We start from the raw sequence: 14,261 nt of genomic DNA on the forward strand, positions 1-14,261 counted from the left end.
AATCTGAGAGGGAACAGTTAAATCTATTTGAAGAAGACAGATCAGTCAACCCTTGAGCCGAGTCCATAATCCTTCGTTATGTATTTACTTGTATCATCCCTCCCCCAGTGGGAATCATAGGGGAAAGTTCCAGGCAGCATTCTGCTCCACGCCGCACAATGCCACGGTCTGTCTCAGTACACGTCACTGCAGTGTGTTGAATGGCTAAAAGTACCAAATGGAAAAAGGGATTCCAAGCGAAGGGAACGCTGGGCACAAAGGCATGACAGTAAATATCATACAGGGGAGGCTGCAAATAGTTCCTGGTGAATGGGAGAGCTGGGAGTGTGAGGTGGGTGGGATGGAGCGGGCTGGAAGTAGCAGGAGTTGACGGAGGCAAAATAGACACCAGTGCGATCCTGAAGGGCTTTTTAAGCTGTGTCGAGAAGGTAACTGTGGAACCTTGGAAGTGATTTCGGAGCCAAGTGACAGGATCAGGTTCTTGATCCACAGAAATAGCTCTGGCAAGGTGTTGGGGTGAGACGTGAGCTCCAGGGGGAGGACAGAAGCAACAAATAGAACCTTCAATTCGGTGTCCCCACCTTTCCCTTCTTGAAGCCCCCAGCAACTCGACTGGAGGGAGAATCTCATCTAGGAGAGTGGTGCCCCCTGCTGATGAAATCTGGTACTGCACTTCCCTCGGCCACCCGGGAAATGAAAAAAATCTGGCCCTGAACAACAAAAAAAAGTACCTTGAGCACAGAACTGCGATTTGAATGAAAATGAGAGCGCCTCCTTGGGAAGAGAGGGGCCCATGAGAACATTTCGGATAATGACTAATGCCAGATAAAATATAGAACGCTGGCTAAATTGGAATACAGAGACATATACCAAAAATGTGTTGTTTATCTGAAACTCAACGTGAGATAAGCAGCCTGTATTTTTATTCATTAAACCTGGCAGCTCTGGAGAGTATATGGAGGGTCCAGAAAGAGACTGAAAATCCAACCCGATGGGCTGCTGTGGTAGGTAGCCATGCCCTCAACCTCGTCGCCCCACCCATACAGCCACTGAAAACAATGACCATATTCCACAGTGCTGCCTAGCTAGTTACACTGCTCTGCTTGGGAAAATCACTCTGTGTGTGTGTGTGTGTGTGTGTGTGTGTGTGTGTGTGTGTGTGTGTGTGTGTGTGTGTGTGTAGACAAAGTCTCTCTATATAGTAGCCTGGGCTGGCCTCGAACACTCAGAGATCTGCCTGTCTCTGCCATCCAAGTGCTGGGATTAAAGGCATGCAGCACCATGCCTGCCTGGGGAGTCCCTTCAGATTAATGGGGTTCCATGATTATGACGGATCTTGTGTACGGAGTCTGACGTGAATCTGAAGGGAGTATGGGCCCTTCCCTCATAACTTGCTTGACTTTGCCCCCACACACACACACACACACACACACACACACACACACACACACACACACACACACACACACGGCTTCCACTGAGTTCCCAGCCTCCTAGGTTGAAGGAAAGATATCTAGTCAGATGTAAGTGGAAACATGGCACCTTTGCTAGCTCTGAACATCCGGATGCTGCAAGCAGAACTGAGAGTGGACCAGAGCACACGTATCCTTTGCGCTGTTGTATGGCTTGAAGAATTTCCCATTTACCTTTTCCAGAAATCACAGGGGGTTTGCCCATTTGGACAAAAAAGGTGAGCTTCAGGGGCAGCAGAAGCAGCTAGCTGACTTGAGGTCCTGTGTCTCTGTGGGCGGAGCTGCCAACTGAACTGTGATTGGCTTCTCATCCCTCTGGAGCCCCCTGGTGACCCTTCACACTGACTGAACCACTCAAGGGTTCCAGTTCCTCTGGGTCCCCTTTCCACCCTCCCTGCCAGTGGCAGTCTCATTGCCTCTTGCCAAGTTATAGGTCTGAGGATCATGCCTGTCAGATGGCTTAAACAAGGCAGTGACTTCTCTCCAGAAAATTCTGGATGACACAGGGGGAGCCCTGTGACTAAAGCCAGTCCCAACATACTGTAGGGGAGGTTTCAGGAAGAACCTTGGAAAATTCCTTGCAGCCCTTCCTGAAAAACCCCTGTAACCTCCACAGCCTACCCTCCACCTGACCCCACAGAGAGGGCTGAGGCCAGAGGAGGTGACCTAGGGCTCCCAGACTGCTCTGAATTACGCACTTTCATCTCCAGTCACTTTCTTAGATTTTTTTCCAACACGCTTGATCTTGTACATATGCAACGTGGCCTCCAAATTGCAAGGGATTTTGTTTACCAGCTCTATGGCTTGAACCTGGGTCTTTGCCCATGGTTCTGATCACTAAGCTACCCTCCCAAACTTTTCAAATTTTTGCTTTGAGACAGGGTCTTGGGAAGTTTCTTAGGCTGGCCTTGAACTTGCAATCTTCTCACTTCTGCCCCTCGGCAGCTAGGATTACCAAGAGTGAGCCGCTGTACTAGCTCAAACGGAAAATTACAGCACACAGACACTCATAGCAAGATACCTTGCGATGTCTAATCAGTGACTATGTTTATTTATGCAGTACTGGGGATTGAACCTGAGGTTCTGCCACTGAGCTAGATCCCCAGTCCCTGCTCCCCTTTGTTCTCGTCCTTTGAGACAGGATCTCGTGTAGCCAAGGCTGACCTCAAACCAGCCGTTTAGCTATGATGACCTTGAATTTCTGGTCCTCCCACCTTCATCTCCTGCAGAATGCAGGGCACACAGGCATGTTCTGCCATGTCTGGCTTTATGCTATGCTGGCAATCTCATGGACTTCATGTGAGAACTCTACCGAGTGAAACCACATCCCCAGCGTCACTCATGGGTTATGTAAAATTTTTGAGTTTCATGTAGCCCAGGCTAATCTTGAACTCTGCGTGGAGCCAAGAATGATTTTGAATTCCTGATCCTCCTGTCTCCAACTCCCAAATGCTAGGATTCCAGGCTTGGTAACTGTGCCCTGTACCCTCCTTCCTCATTTTTTTGAGTCAGGCTCTCATTAACTCGCCCAGGATAACCTTGAATGTGCAACCCACCATAGCCTCACTAGTAGCTGAAATTAGAGGCATATGCCACCAGACCTGTCTACAGAGAACGACATTCTGTCCAACATCTTCTGCAACTGAAAATTGAATTTATCATCAAGATAGTGGGATGATTGTATTCTCTTTGGAAGGGATTGAATAGGCTTTTCCTAAAAAGTTTTCTAAACTGTAATGGTGTTGGGCATGGTATTACACACCGTGTAATCACAGCGCTTGAGAGGTAAAGACAGGAGTTTGTGTGTGTTTCTTAATTATATGTATGTGTCTGTGTTGGGGTGTGTGCATGTAAGTATGTGAGTGTGGGTCCCCTGAAGCCGGAGTCACAGGAGGCTATGAGCCACCACTGTGGATATGGGACCTCAAGTTCAATCCTCTTCAAGAGCAGTCGGTACCCTTAATCCCTAAGCCATCTCTCCATTGCCTAGACAAGAGGAGTTTAAGTTTAGTCCTAACTACATATTGACTTTTGAGTTTTAAGCCACCCTGGGCTAGATGAGACCCTGACTCAAAAAATAAAGCAAAACAAACTGTAGTAGGTTTCGTCATATATATATTCGATTACAGTATTATATATTTTTATATTACATATCCCTTTATAGCCTTATATATTATATATAGTATTACATATATAGTATTATATATATAGTATTATATATAGTATTATATATATAGTATTACATATATATAGTATTATATTTTTTATATAGTATTTGTTGTCAGTTCCCAATTTTTTTGAAAGTTATACTAGGAATTGCCAGAAAATCTGCACAGCTGAGAGTCACCAGCTCAGCTTGCTGTGAGTTAAAGCAGTCCCTGACCCAATATAACCCAATACGGGGAAACAAAACAGGCTATTTTTGCTGCACCCCTATCCCCATCCCACCCTTCTTCCCCCACCCCTGCCCCAGCCCCCCAGCCCTCAGCCAAGCTGTGTTCAATCACCAGCTGATGAATTTCAGGCTTCCTACTTCAGATGTGGGAGGCTGCTTCTGGCCCAAGCTCTCCCCAGGAGTGTCTTAAGGATAAAATGGCACAGCCTAAAGAGCCCTGGGAAAGCAGGAGAGTTATAAACGTGTGAGCTCGCTGTTCCTGAAGACAGCCGCTCTGTTTTCTATGGGAAGGACTGAATGATCCCACAGAGACCTGGGGAGGAGGGGCAATTTCTCTGCCAGGGCATCTGGGGAAAATGACCAGTTCTGCTTGTAAAACATACAAACTGTTCCCTGACGAGTGGAACCAGCTATAGAAGGCAATGGGTCTCCTGAGGGGCTTCGTATTCCTCCTTTGGAGAGCCCAGGTCCAGGAGGCAACCATGACTGGAAGACACACCAGGAGTCTATAGCGATCACCTAATCTCCCAGCTCCTAGGTTCTCTCATCTCTAAAAAACACAGACATTTGTTCAATGTTCCTTACAAGTGTGTTACAGGCGAGCGAGGGTATGAAACCTGTTCCTTAAGCATGATCTACGGTAATACCTGATCCCTGCCCTTCTACGTCCTTTTGAAAGCAATGTAATTTTTTATTTCTCTGTTTGATTCCAGAGTAGCAATCCCTAAGATTGTACCCCAAATAGCACTTGTGGGTCACCATTCCTTGCTGTAGGCCAAAGTGCAAAATCAGTTTAGTTTGTCAGGAGCCTGAGCACAGAGACCCAAATAGACAAAGGGAGCCGATGCTTTGCCCGAAACAGAGTTAAGTACAATGCAGCCCTGGTGAAAACACAGGGCTTAGGGAAGTCTGCAGGCTGGGTTCCTCCTTCTGCACATAGCTGAGAATTAACTGCAAAGGAGGTCCTTTGATCCTTCAAACCCTGAGGCATCAGGTTGCCCTGGGTTAGCAGATCAACATCGCCTGTTTGAACTTGCCTGGTATTTCGGTATCAGGCCTGTTGGAGACAATAGGACTGACTTTGTCAACTCTGGCCTTCCGTTCCCATGCTCCTGCGGTTGAGCATGCCAGACTGAACGAGATGGCAGCTTAGCTTTTAGGGATCTTTGAGTAGAATGCTGCCCCACCTGAAAACCACGGTCCTATCCCATGCTCGGACATTAAACGGACACAGCCATTAGGCAAGAGTGTAGGGCAGCTGGAAGGCCCTTTTCCTGCTTGGCAGCAAAGCCAATGCTCATCTGCCCAGGCTTTTATCTTCCTACACAGCAGTCAAGCCTCACCTTGCCCGGACGCCTTCCTGTTTCTGAGATGTCGTGGTTTGTTTTCCAACCTTGCTGTTAGACCGTGAGCCTCCTAGAGGCAAGTACCAGTCTTAGCTACCACTGAAGGTCCTGTATGCTCACAGGTGAGGTGGGTGGTCAGGAATAGCCAGGAACCCGACCCCCAAGCACACAGCTGGTTAGGACAAGCTGATCCTAGGGGACTTCCCATCTCAAGCTGCTGAGAGCAGTCTTGTCTTGGTGACCAGTGTGGGGCATTTTCAAGACAGCTAAAGGGCACTGGAAAGGGCAAGTTGGACGGCTGGAAAACGGACGTTTCTTGTTAGAACAGTAGACACAGATGTTGGCCACCTGTGGGGCCCTAGCCTTGCCATCAGGCTCTAACTGCCGTCTGACCCTCGGGGGAACACCAGGAAGGCACTGTGAGTACAGCAGAGGAGCTGACAACCTTCAGCACGGTGAAAAAGAAGTCAGTTCCAACAATGGATTTAAAACTCTCCCGGAGAGAAAGGAGTTTAGCGATGGAGCTTTGCGATATCCAGCCCCTAGGAAGTTTGAGAAGGGAAGGGTTTAGGAGGCTGGGCAGAGGGTGTCATTGAGGCAGCGCACAGGAAGGAGGCCAGGCTCCCATCTGGAGAGCCAGGGGGGCGGGGCGCGACAGATGGAAGGAAAGTTGCAGCTGGTGGCGATGCACTTTCATGTGTAAAGTTTGGTCCTCGGAGGATTGTGATCCAGCTCTGAAGGCAGCAGTGGGCAGGTGGCTCTGCTCCATGCTCCTCCTTCTCCCCCCATTACCACCCAGAGCACTTGACAGCTGCTCTGAGCCAGGACTCAGCCACCCTGCCTTCCGCCAGCCTCCCTTTCAACAGGCAGAAGCTGGCATGGTGACACCTTGGCACGCTAGAGCGCAGAGGACTGAGATGCTTCTGCTGAAGGGGGTAGGGGAATAGAGGGAATGAATCCAGGCTCCCGAGAGGGGCCTGGTGGACAGGAGGGGGACGGGGGAAGTCAGGGAAAGCACGTTCAGGCTTCATGCACAGGTTCTGGCTGAGAGGTGGCAGTGGAGGACAAGACAAAAGCCAGCAGATTCTGAGGCCCTGGGCCCATTTCAACCTAAAGGTGCTCCTTGAGAACACACCTTTGGTCTTGGCAGCTCATCTGCCGACGTGTGTTGCCGACGTGTGTTGCCGACGTGTGTTGCCGACGTGCTTTGAAGTGATTTTACATCCTCTGGCTCTCAGGGCCAGCCACCTGTCTCAGCATATTTAGAGCTCGCCCGTGGGAACAGAGGCTGCTGGCTTAATCCTGCCAACTCCCAGAGCTCCCCCTGCTCACACACACTTCTGTGCACTTCATGGGGGAGCCTTACCACCCAGTCTCGCCAAGCCCCACCCAGCCTAGCCAGAGAGCAGCAGCAGGGTCTCACACTTCCAGTTTGCCTTTCTTCTCTTTATTTGTGCTGGTCTGTACAAAACCAGAAATTAGCAATGCGTCTTGTTAAACCCAAGTGCTTTGTTTAGAATATTCCATCTTGCTCCCTTTGATTTTTTTTTTTTTTTTATAAAAAGATTGGAACCCAGTCCCTTATCGTGACTGAGTCCATTTTCCCAAGATGTCACTGTTGGAGATAATAATTTAAGTGTTTCTGGAGTGGAGGAAGCCTCTCTCTTCCTAGTGGGAGGTCTTCTTTGTTCCTTTCCCAAACTTGGCATCGAGACCCAGACCTATGGAAAGGAGACAGTTGCTTACATTTCACGGGAGAATGGGGAGCCCACCAACGATCTAGGAAGCCAGCTTAGCCTCCGTAAGGGGAGGCTTTAGACACAGCAAATGTGCTTTGTTGTTGTTGCTTCAAGACAGGGTCTCACTGTATATATTTAGCTTTCCTGGAACTCACTCTGTAAACATAGACCTGTCTGCCTGTCTGTCTGTCTGTCTGTCTGCCTGCCTGCCTGCCTGCCTGCCTCTACTTCCCAAGTACTGGGATTAAAGCTGTGTATCACTTTGCCCAGGTTTGGGTACAACACACTTTGGACTAGTTGCAACTAGCTTCCTCAAAGACAGGAAAATGCCAAAAAATGAGAAGTCATCAAGACACTGGTAACACACGCACACACAGACACAGACAGACAGACAGACAGGCAGGCAGGCAGGCAGGCAGGCAGACACACACACACACACACCAAAACCAAAAGAAAAATCAGAATCAAAATTCCCCAGCTATTTACAGTTTGCCTACACACAGAGACAGAGAGACAGACAGACCAAACAGAGAGAGAGAGAGAGAGAGCGAGAGAGAGAACAAGAGCAAAAGAAAAACAGAATCAGATTTGCAGCTATTTCTTCAGCTCTCACAGAGCACCATGTTTAGCAGGGGAGTAAATGCCACACTGTCTCCCTCGGGATCCTGAAAGCCCATGCCATTAAAGGACATCACTAAGAAGGAATGCCCAGGAGGAAGGCTGCATTACAGAGAAGGCTTCCTTCCCTTCTCCTTTAGGAAAGTCTGCTCTGAAATAACACGGTAAGTCTCTGCTGCTTCCCCTGTGACCCCTGCAGCCTCTTGCTCTGGGTAGAACTCACCCAGGAAAACCAGCACGGTGCCCACCCACTGCATGGAGCTGATGGGATTGGCAAAGAGGATCACGGAAGCCAAGATGGTGAAGAACTTCCGAGTCGTGGTGATGATGGAGCAGGTCAGGGGGCCGAAGTACACGACTGTCATGAAGATAAAGCTCTAGGAAGAGAAGATATGTGAGACCAAGCACAGCCCCAGGTCACCAGATACCAGGGCTAACTGCAGTCCCCTCTGCTCCCAGCCATTCTTTCTGAACAACACAGGAGGGAAGGCAAGCTGCCTCCTCCAAGGAACTCACCTGACCCAAGGCACTGGTCAAGCCAAAGAGCAGGATGTTATAGATGATGGTCGGGTACCTCTCGGCGAAACTCAAGAACTCCCAGAGCTCCCCAGTAAACAGGATCCCTAAAACGATCAGGAGGTGACCAGCAGGTCTTAGGCTCACCTACACACTGCATGCAGCCTGTTTAAATACCACGAAAGCGGCTGGATGAGGAACCATATGTGGAGTTTATTCTGGCCTGGCATGCGTCTTTCTCAAACTCTTACCTAGTACAGAAACCAACATGATTTTCCAAGAAAGGCTTCAAAGTTAATGATGTTCTTCTGCCTAAGTGGTTGATGTTGGGTATGTTTGGTTTCTGGCTATGATCTCAAGAGGTTGGGAAGCTGAGAGTTCTAAGTTAGCCTGAACTAGAGTGAGAAAATGCCTCAGAAAACAAAAGTAAAAATCATATCTATTGGGCTGGAGAGATGGCTCAGTGGTTAAGAGCATTGGCTGTTCTTCCAGACGTTGTGATTTCAAATCCTAGCAACCACATGGTGGCTCACAACCATCTGTAATGGGATCAGATGCCCTCTTCTGGTGTGTCTGAAGACAGTGTATATAAAAGAAATAAATCTTTAAAAACAAAACAAAACCAACAATAAGAAAGTGGTCAGATGCAGAATGCAGACATGCTTAGATGTTGCAGACACACTGACCCATGGGTCTGCAGCCCAAGGAAGCTCCTGGAATTGGTCACCTCCAGCCACCAATAGCCTTCCCCATTAACCGCAGTGTGCTACCTGACTTGAAAAGTCAGGAATCACTGACTCTAAAGCAAAGGCCTTCATCTGGGAACTCCATTCAGTGTACTTATAGGTCAGCAAGCACTGTGCTTACGTCCCATTTGCCTCAGGAGAAAGACTGTTCCTAGGTATCTCTGTGTATCTTCTCAACATCTGGAGCATGTCTATCCTACAGTGTTAGTGATGGGGAGAGAGAGAGCCTGCCATCACTGATCTTTCCAGGACAGTCTCTCAGGCATTGGACAATAGGGCATTGGACTCAAGTCAGGCCCTTGGCCTGCATGAGGTTAACAACTGGAAGCCAAGCTAGGGATAACTGGGTAGAAGCAGTCTGCCCTCTGGTGATCTGTGCACAGAACAGCAGAATGGCTCCTTACCAGCACCGAGCAACACCGTGGACCAAAGGTTGATGTTCAACATCATGTGATTGGAACCTGTTTGGTAATGAGCCCGCATATGGTCCTGGGAAACACCTGTCAGTCCATCCAGGGTCAGAGACAAGAGCTGGGAAAGGAAAAAGAGCAGTTGGCAGTGAGCTGGCCAGCAGGGTACCTCCCTAACCCAGGACACAAGACCCTCCCCTCAGGCACTTCAAAAAGTTGCTACCTAAAGACAGAGTCCTCAGAACTATAGCTGCCTACAGTCAGGTGTAGGGGTAGAGAGACCAGCCTTCTTCTTGGCAGGCTCCGGACTGATAGACTAACGGTATCACAATGGGGCTATAATCAGAGTAGAGCAGGAAGCCCACCAGTTCTCAATGTCAAAGCCTATAAGCTGGTGCAGAAGGACTGAACCAGGGAGTAGGCTGGCTTTCTGGCTTGGTAAAAACTGGACAGTAGTGGCACATGCCTTTAATCCCTCACTCGGGAAGCAGAGGCAGGTGGATCTCTATAAATTTGAGGCCAGTCAGGACTAAGGAGCAAGTTCCAGAATAGCCAGGGATACTCAGAGAAACCCTGTCTGAAAATGAGAGAGAGACAGAGAATGGGTGGGAAGATGGGAGAGGGGTGGGAGGGTGGGAGGGAGAGAGGGAGGGAGGAAGGGGGCAAAGAGAGAGAGAAAGACAGACAGAGAGAGACAGACACATGGACAGAGAGAGGGAGGGAGGAGGAAGGGAGGGAGGGAGGAAGAAAAAAAAGGAGGGAGGGTGGGAGGAGGGGGCGGACAGACAGACGGAAGAAGGGAGGAAGAACACTATGCTCCTGAGTCTAGGATCAGACTGCCTGGCCTGGAATCCTGACTGCCACTTAAGTGTGTGTCAGTGGTCAAGTGAGTGGTCTCCTTAGTTTGCTCACTTGTAAAATGGAGAGAACACTGCTGGTGTTAGGAGGCTGGTATAAGAGTTAATCAACAGGGTTGGGGATTTAGCTCAGTGGTAGAGCGCTTGCCTAGCATGCGCAAGGCCCTGTTGGTCCCCAGCCCGGGGAAAAAAAAAAAAAAAAAAAAAAGTTAATCAACAACAATGTGAAGCCCTTGAACAGGGCCTAACATAAACGATCGATCCCATTCATTCAAGTCTGGCTTCTGTTGCCTGGAAACCCAGGGAAGCACACTCCATTCTTTCCTCCTCTGCTCTTGGGTATCTCTGAGCTCACACGGGTAGCTAGGCACAGTCGTCAGAGCACTCCTCTCCAGGAGAGCTTCCTTAGCTATGGCTAAATATTTTAGGCTTCTTGTTGTGGCCATAGCAGAGCCAGGGACCTGAGTCAGGCTTTCTGCCTGTCTTGTTGGGGCTGTCCTTGGTGGAATCTGCTGAAAAGGCTGTGTCACAACAGGACTGCGTACCAGAAGGAGCTCTCCAAAGCCGACCGTGTGCTCTTCTATCCCAACCACCTTCTTGGGCTTATACATGAAAAGAGCCACGCCAGCCACAATTAGCAACACACACAGGTACTTGGCCAGTGGGTACTTCTTCTTCAAGAGGGTCACTCCGAGGAGCATAACTATAGAAAAACAAACGACAGTGAAAACTCAAGGCCCCATTGGTGTCAGTGACCCCAACATGCTCCTCCTGAGAGCCATGTCAAGACTGAAGGAGAAACATTTGAGAAAGAAGCCTTCCAGAGGGCGAGATGGGAGGGGTGTCACGCTGGCCCCTAGATAAAGATGATTGAGCAACAGGGCTTGAGTAGTAGCTAGGTGGAGAAAAGAGAGGACAAAAGTCAAAGGTCCATGAAGGACCTGGGAAGGGTGGAGAATCAGGAGGGGAAGACCAGACACTGAAAGGAAGAGATCAATCAGATCGCTGGCCCGAATGGGATTCCGGGTGTGTGGTGTGGTGACAATGTAAACAGGGGACACTACAGTAACTGAGGACACAGAGTAGGCAAGGTTAGCCTCTGGCTCCCACTTGGCCTGTGCACAACACAGGAAGCAACACCGGTGACAGGAAAGACACTAGAGAGACCTACAATGGGATGATGACACCCAGAGCCACTCGGAGAGAGAGGAAGACAGAGTTCACTGTCTCTGCTTACCTGGGATTGGCTTGCAGGATTTACCAAGGACCTGAAATAAAAGTGAGCAAATAATTCCTAAGCCTCTGTGGTGTGCCAGGAAGTACATCAGCTGTTGCGTTAAGAGGCATTAGCACTGGACCTGAACCCCACAGGTTGGCCTCAGGAGGCAGCCCTTTTATGGCCAAACCCAAACCTGTACCCCAACTCTATGTCCTAAACTCTACACTCTTTCTCAAGCATAAATTCTTTGAATGTTTCTTCCTTCCTTCTTTTTTTGTTTTTTGTTTTTTGTTTTTTTTATTTTGAACATAGTTTCAAATTTTGTTTTAAACATAGTTTCAAGTTTTGTTTTGTTTTGAATATAGTTTCCAGTTTTGTTTTGAACATAGTTTCAAGAAGCCCAGCCTGGCTTTGAACCGGATATACTGCCACAGCTGAACATGATCTTGAACCTCTTGATTGTGATCCTCCAGCTTCTACCTCCCCAGTGCAAGGACTGCAGGCAAGTGGCACCAAGCCTGACCCATGCAGTGTTGGGGATGGAACACTGGTCTTCACCCATGCTAAGCCAGCTCTACCCACTGAGTTAGATCCCTAGCCTTGTAGGATTGCTTCCATTTATTTAAATCACAGACCTGAGGGGAGATGAGGGAGGATCCCCCTTAGTCCTGTCCACACAATTTCTGAGCCAACTCTCATCTCACCCTGAGATTTCACCTGAGTTGGATAGTTGACAAACTGTAGTGCTGAGTTGCTGGAGACCATGGCGCCCACATAGGAGACAGAGCAGGCAGCATAGAGCCAGGTCCGAGTGCGATCCACCCTGGCAGTGTCAAAAAACTGGATCACTGGGAGAAGACAAAAAATAAAACAAAAACAAACAAAACATACAAGAGAAACCCGGTGGGGCAAGGATGGACCACTAAGCAAAGAGTTGAGGCCATGTGAAAGAAACTTGCCTGTCAAGAAAGACGGCTATTTCTATCCTCTTAAGCTGGGAAATCTCTGAAAATTATTCATCTCCCCAGTTCCCCTTAAGCCTAACATGACCACATGCAGAGTGGTGGTAGGGATTCATTGAGTTCAAGAAAGGATGGCTTAACTCTGCTGATAGGAACAAAGACGTGTTTGAAGCTGACACACAAGGCAAAGTCAAAGGGATAAAGGGGAAAATGTTCTAAGTGTTTTCAATGGGGATTTGGAATATAGAGGGCCCAGTCATTTCTAACTCAAAAGTAGGTATAATTTAGAGGCCTAATATTTTAATCTCATTTCACAGCCATTGGCTTTACAGACCGCAGAGAAGCTGTTTAAATACTCAAGGGTATGTATGGAGGTAGGGAAAAACTTTGATTTTAAAAGATGAATCCACATCTATGCCCAGAATATGGGAGAAAGAAGAGTGCGCCCAACAAATTACTATGAGGTACTCACAGATCTTGGCAAACATAGCATTGATCACACACTGGATGAAAACCAAAGTTAAGGCAAAGGTGAATGTCTCCTGTTTGGGTCCTTCTCCATACTTTCCTCTTGTTCTGTGATGAAACACATAAAAAACGAGGGGAGAAATCATTATGTGTCACAAGTATGCTCGGAGCCACTGAGAGCTTTGGAAGTATCATGCTTTTGTAGATGTAGTTAGGGTTAGTAAGCTTTCCGAGTGTATTTATCCACAGGGGCAGATTGACTTAAGCCTAAAAACTAGATACCAGCCTACTGATACCATAGCCTAAGGAAAGAATACCCATAATGGACAAAGGTAGGGGGCAACTAGGAAAGTCAGACAGCGGAACAAAAGTATCCCCTGTAGAAAAATAAAGCAAGACCGAAGAAGGCAAGAAGATTAACGGTGTGCAACACCTCAGGGCTTAAAAAAAAAAAAAAAAAGGACCTGGCTCAGGCCATGGAACGCTCTTGGAATCAACAAAAGTAAAAATATCTAAAGGAAGAAAAGAATCGTGTCCCAAAACTCCTGAGGCCGGCCCTGGTATTTTAGAATTACAAGGATGCTCAGCTAGCAATGCATAATAGCAGGGTGCAAAAAAAGGTCAGAGGGCCGAGCCGGAGAAGAGGAAAACCTGTACCAGACACAGGAAGCCCGAGGACTAGACTGTAAAATGGACGGTGGGGACTGGATCCCAGCCCTGGCTGGGGGATGTTAGCAGTCCTGCCCCCTCAAGGGTCTGCTCACATCTTCTCCTGCAGGATCCCATAGTAGAAGTAGCAGACAAAGACACCCAAGAAGCAGAGTGGCAGGCGCAGCCGGTCGGGCACCAGGGATCTGCTAGCGGCCATGAGACGCACGGACGAGTCGGCTGGAGATCCGTTCAGAACAGGTAGCGGTACCGGCGGCGAAGGCGAAAGCTCCAGGCGGACATCGCCGGCCGGCGGCAGGGACCTCATAGGAGCTGCGTGCGACCGCCGGCTCGTAGGCCGGAGCAGCCAACTCCAGATATGCCAGCTCAGAGCTTCCGAGAAGGAAATGCCTCCCGCCCCAGCAGGAGCGTTCTAGGAAAGAAGGCAGGCTTTAAAACCATTACGCCATTCCTGGTGGCCAGGAAAGTCAGCCATATCGAGGTTAATGTCTCATCTTTTAGATTTTTCCGATCAGGCAACGCCTAGGACACCTACAACCCGGAGCTCGGCGGGGAGGCCTAGGAGTTTACGCGGCGTATAGTGATGACGTACAAGTATGTGGATGTTATCAATTGGCTACGAGGAGTGAAAATAGACAGCTGGGCGGAGAAAGAGGCGGTGAGGCTAGGAGAGTGAATCAAAGTCTTTTTTGCAGTTGGCTGTCAGGCCGCGCCTGGGTCCTAACGCCAAGAACGCTTCATAGAGCCGTAGCGCCCTCTAGCCGCTGGCCAGCGTCAGCGACTCCAACCCTGTCTACCCTGCGTTCAAGACCTGGCTGAGATGTACAGGTCCTCTTCTTAGGGC

At 48.8% G+C, this 14,261-nt stretch overlaps 1 protein-coding gene across 2 annotated transcripts; it reads right to left on the reverse strand.

The window, feature by feature from the left end:
• Window positions 1-6,638: 6,638 nt before the first annotated feature.
• Slc35b1 (solute carrier family 35 member B1) lies at window positions 6,639-13,920 on the reverse strand. 2 transcript variants are annotated; one of them, XM_032913173.1, is made up of 9 exons: window positions 13,513-13,920; window positions 12,753-12,856; window positions 12,036-12,166; window positions 11,337-11,367; window positions 10,645-10,802; window positions 9,237-9,363; window positions 8,087-8,193; window positions 7,794-7,947; window positions 6,639-6,934 (listed from the first exon to the last, which is right to left on the reverse strand). In XM_032913173.1, exons 1-9 carry the CDS (start codon window positions 13,722-13,724, stop codon window positions 6,882-6,884), a joined length of 1,077 nt encoding a protein of 358 aa, XP_032769064.1. In that variant the 5' UTR covers window positions 13,725-13,920; the 3' UTR covers window positions 6,639-6,881. The 2 variants fall into 2 exon arrangements, with proteins under 2 accessions (XP_032769064.1, XP_032769065.1); XM_032913174.1 differs by having other exon boundaries at window positions 12,036-12,141; window positions 13,513-13,725.
• Between the last annotated feature and the right edge of the window lie 341 nt (window positions 13,921-14,261).

Source organism: Rattus rattus, chromosome 9, assembly GCF_011064425.1.
Source record: "Rattus rattus isolate New Zealand chromosome 9, Rrattus_CSIRO_v1, whole genome shotgun sequence".
Lineage (NCBI taxonomy): Eukaryota > Metazoa > Chordata > Mammalia > Rodentia > Muridae > Rattus > Rattus rattus.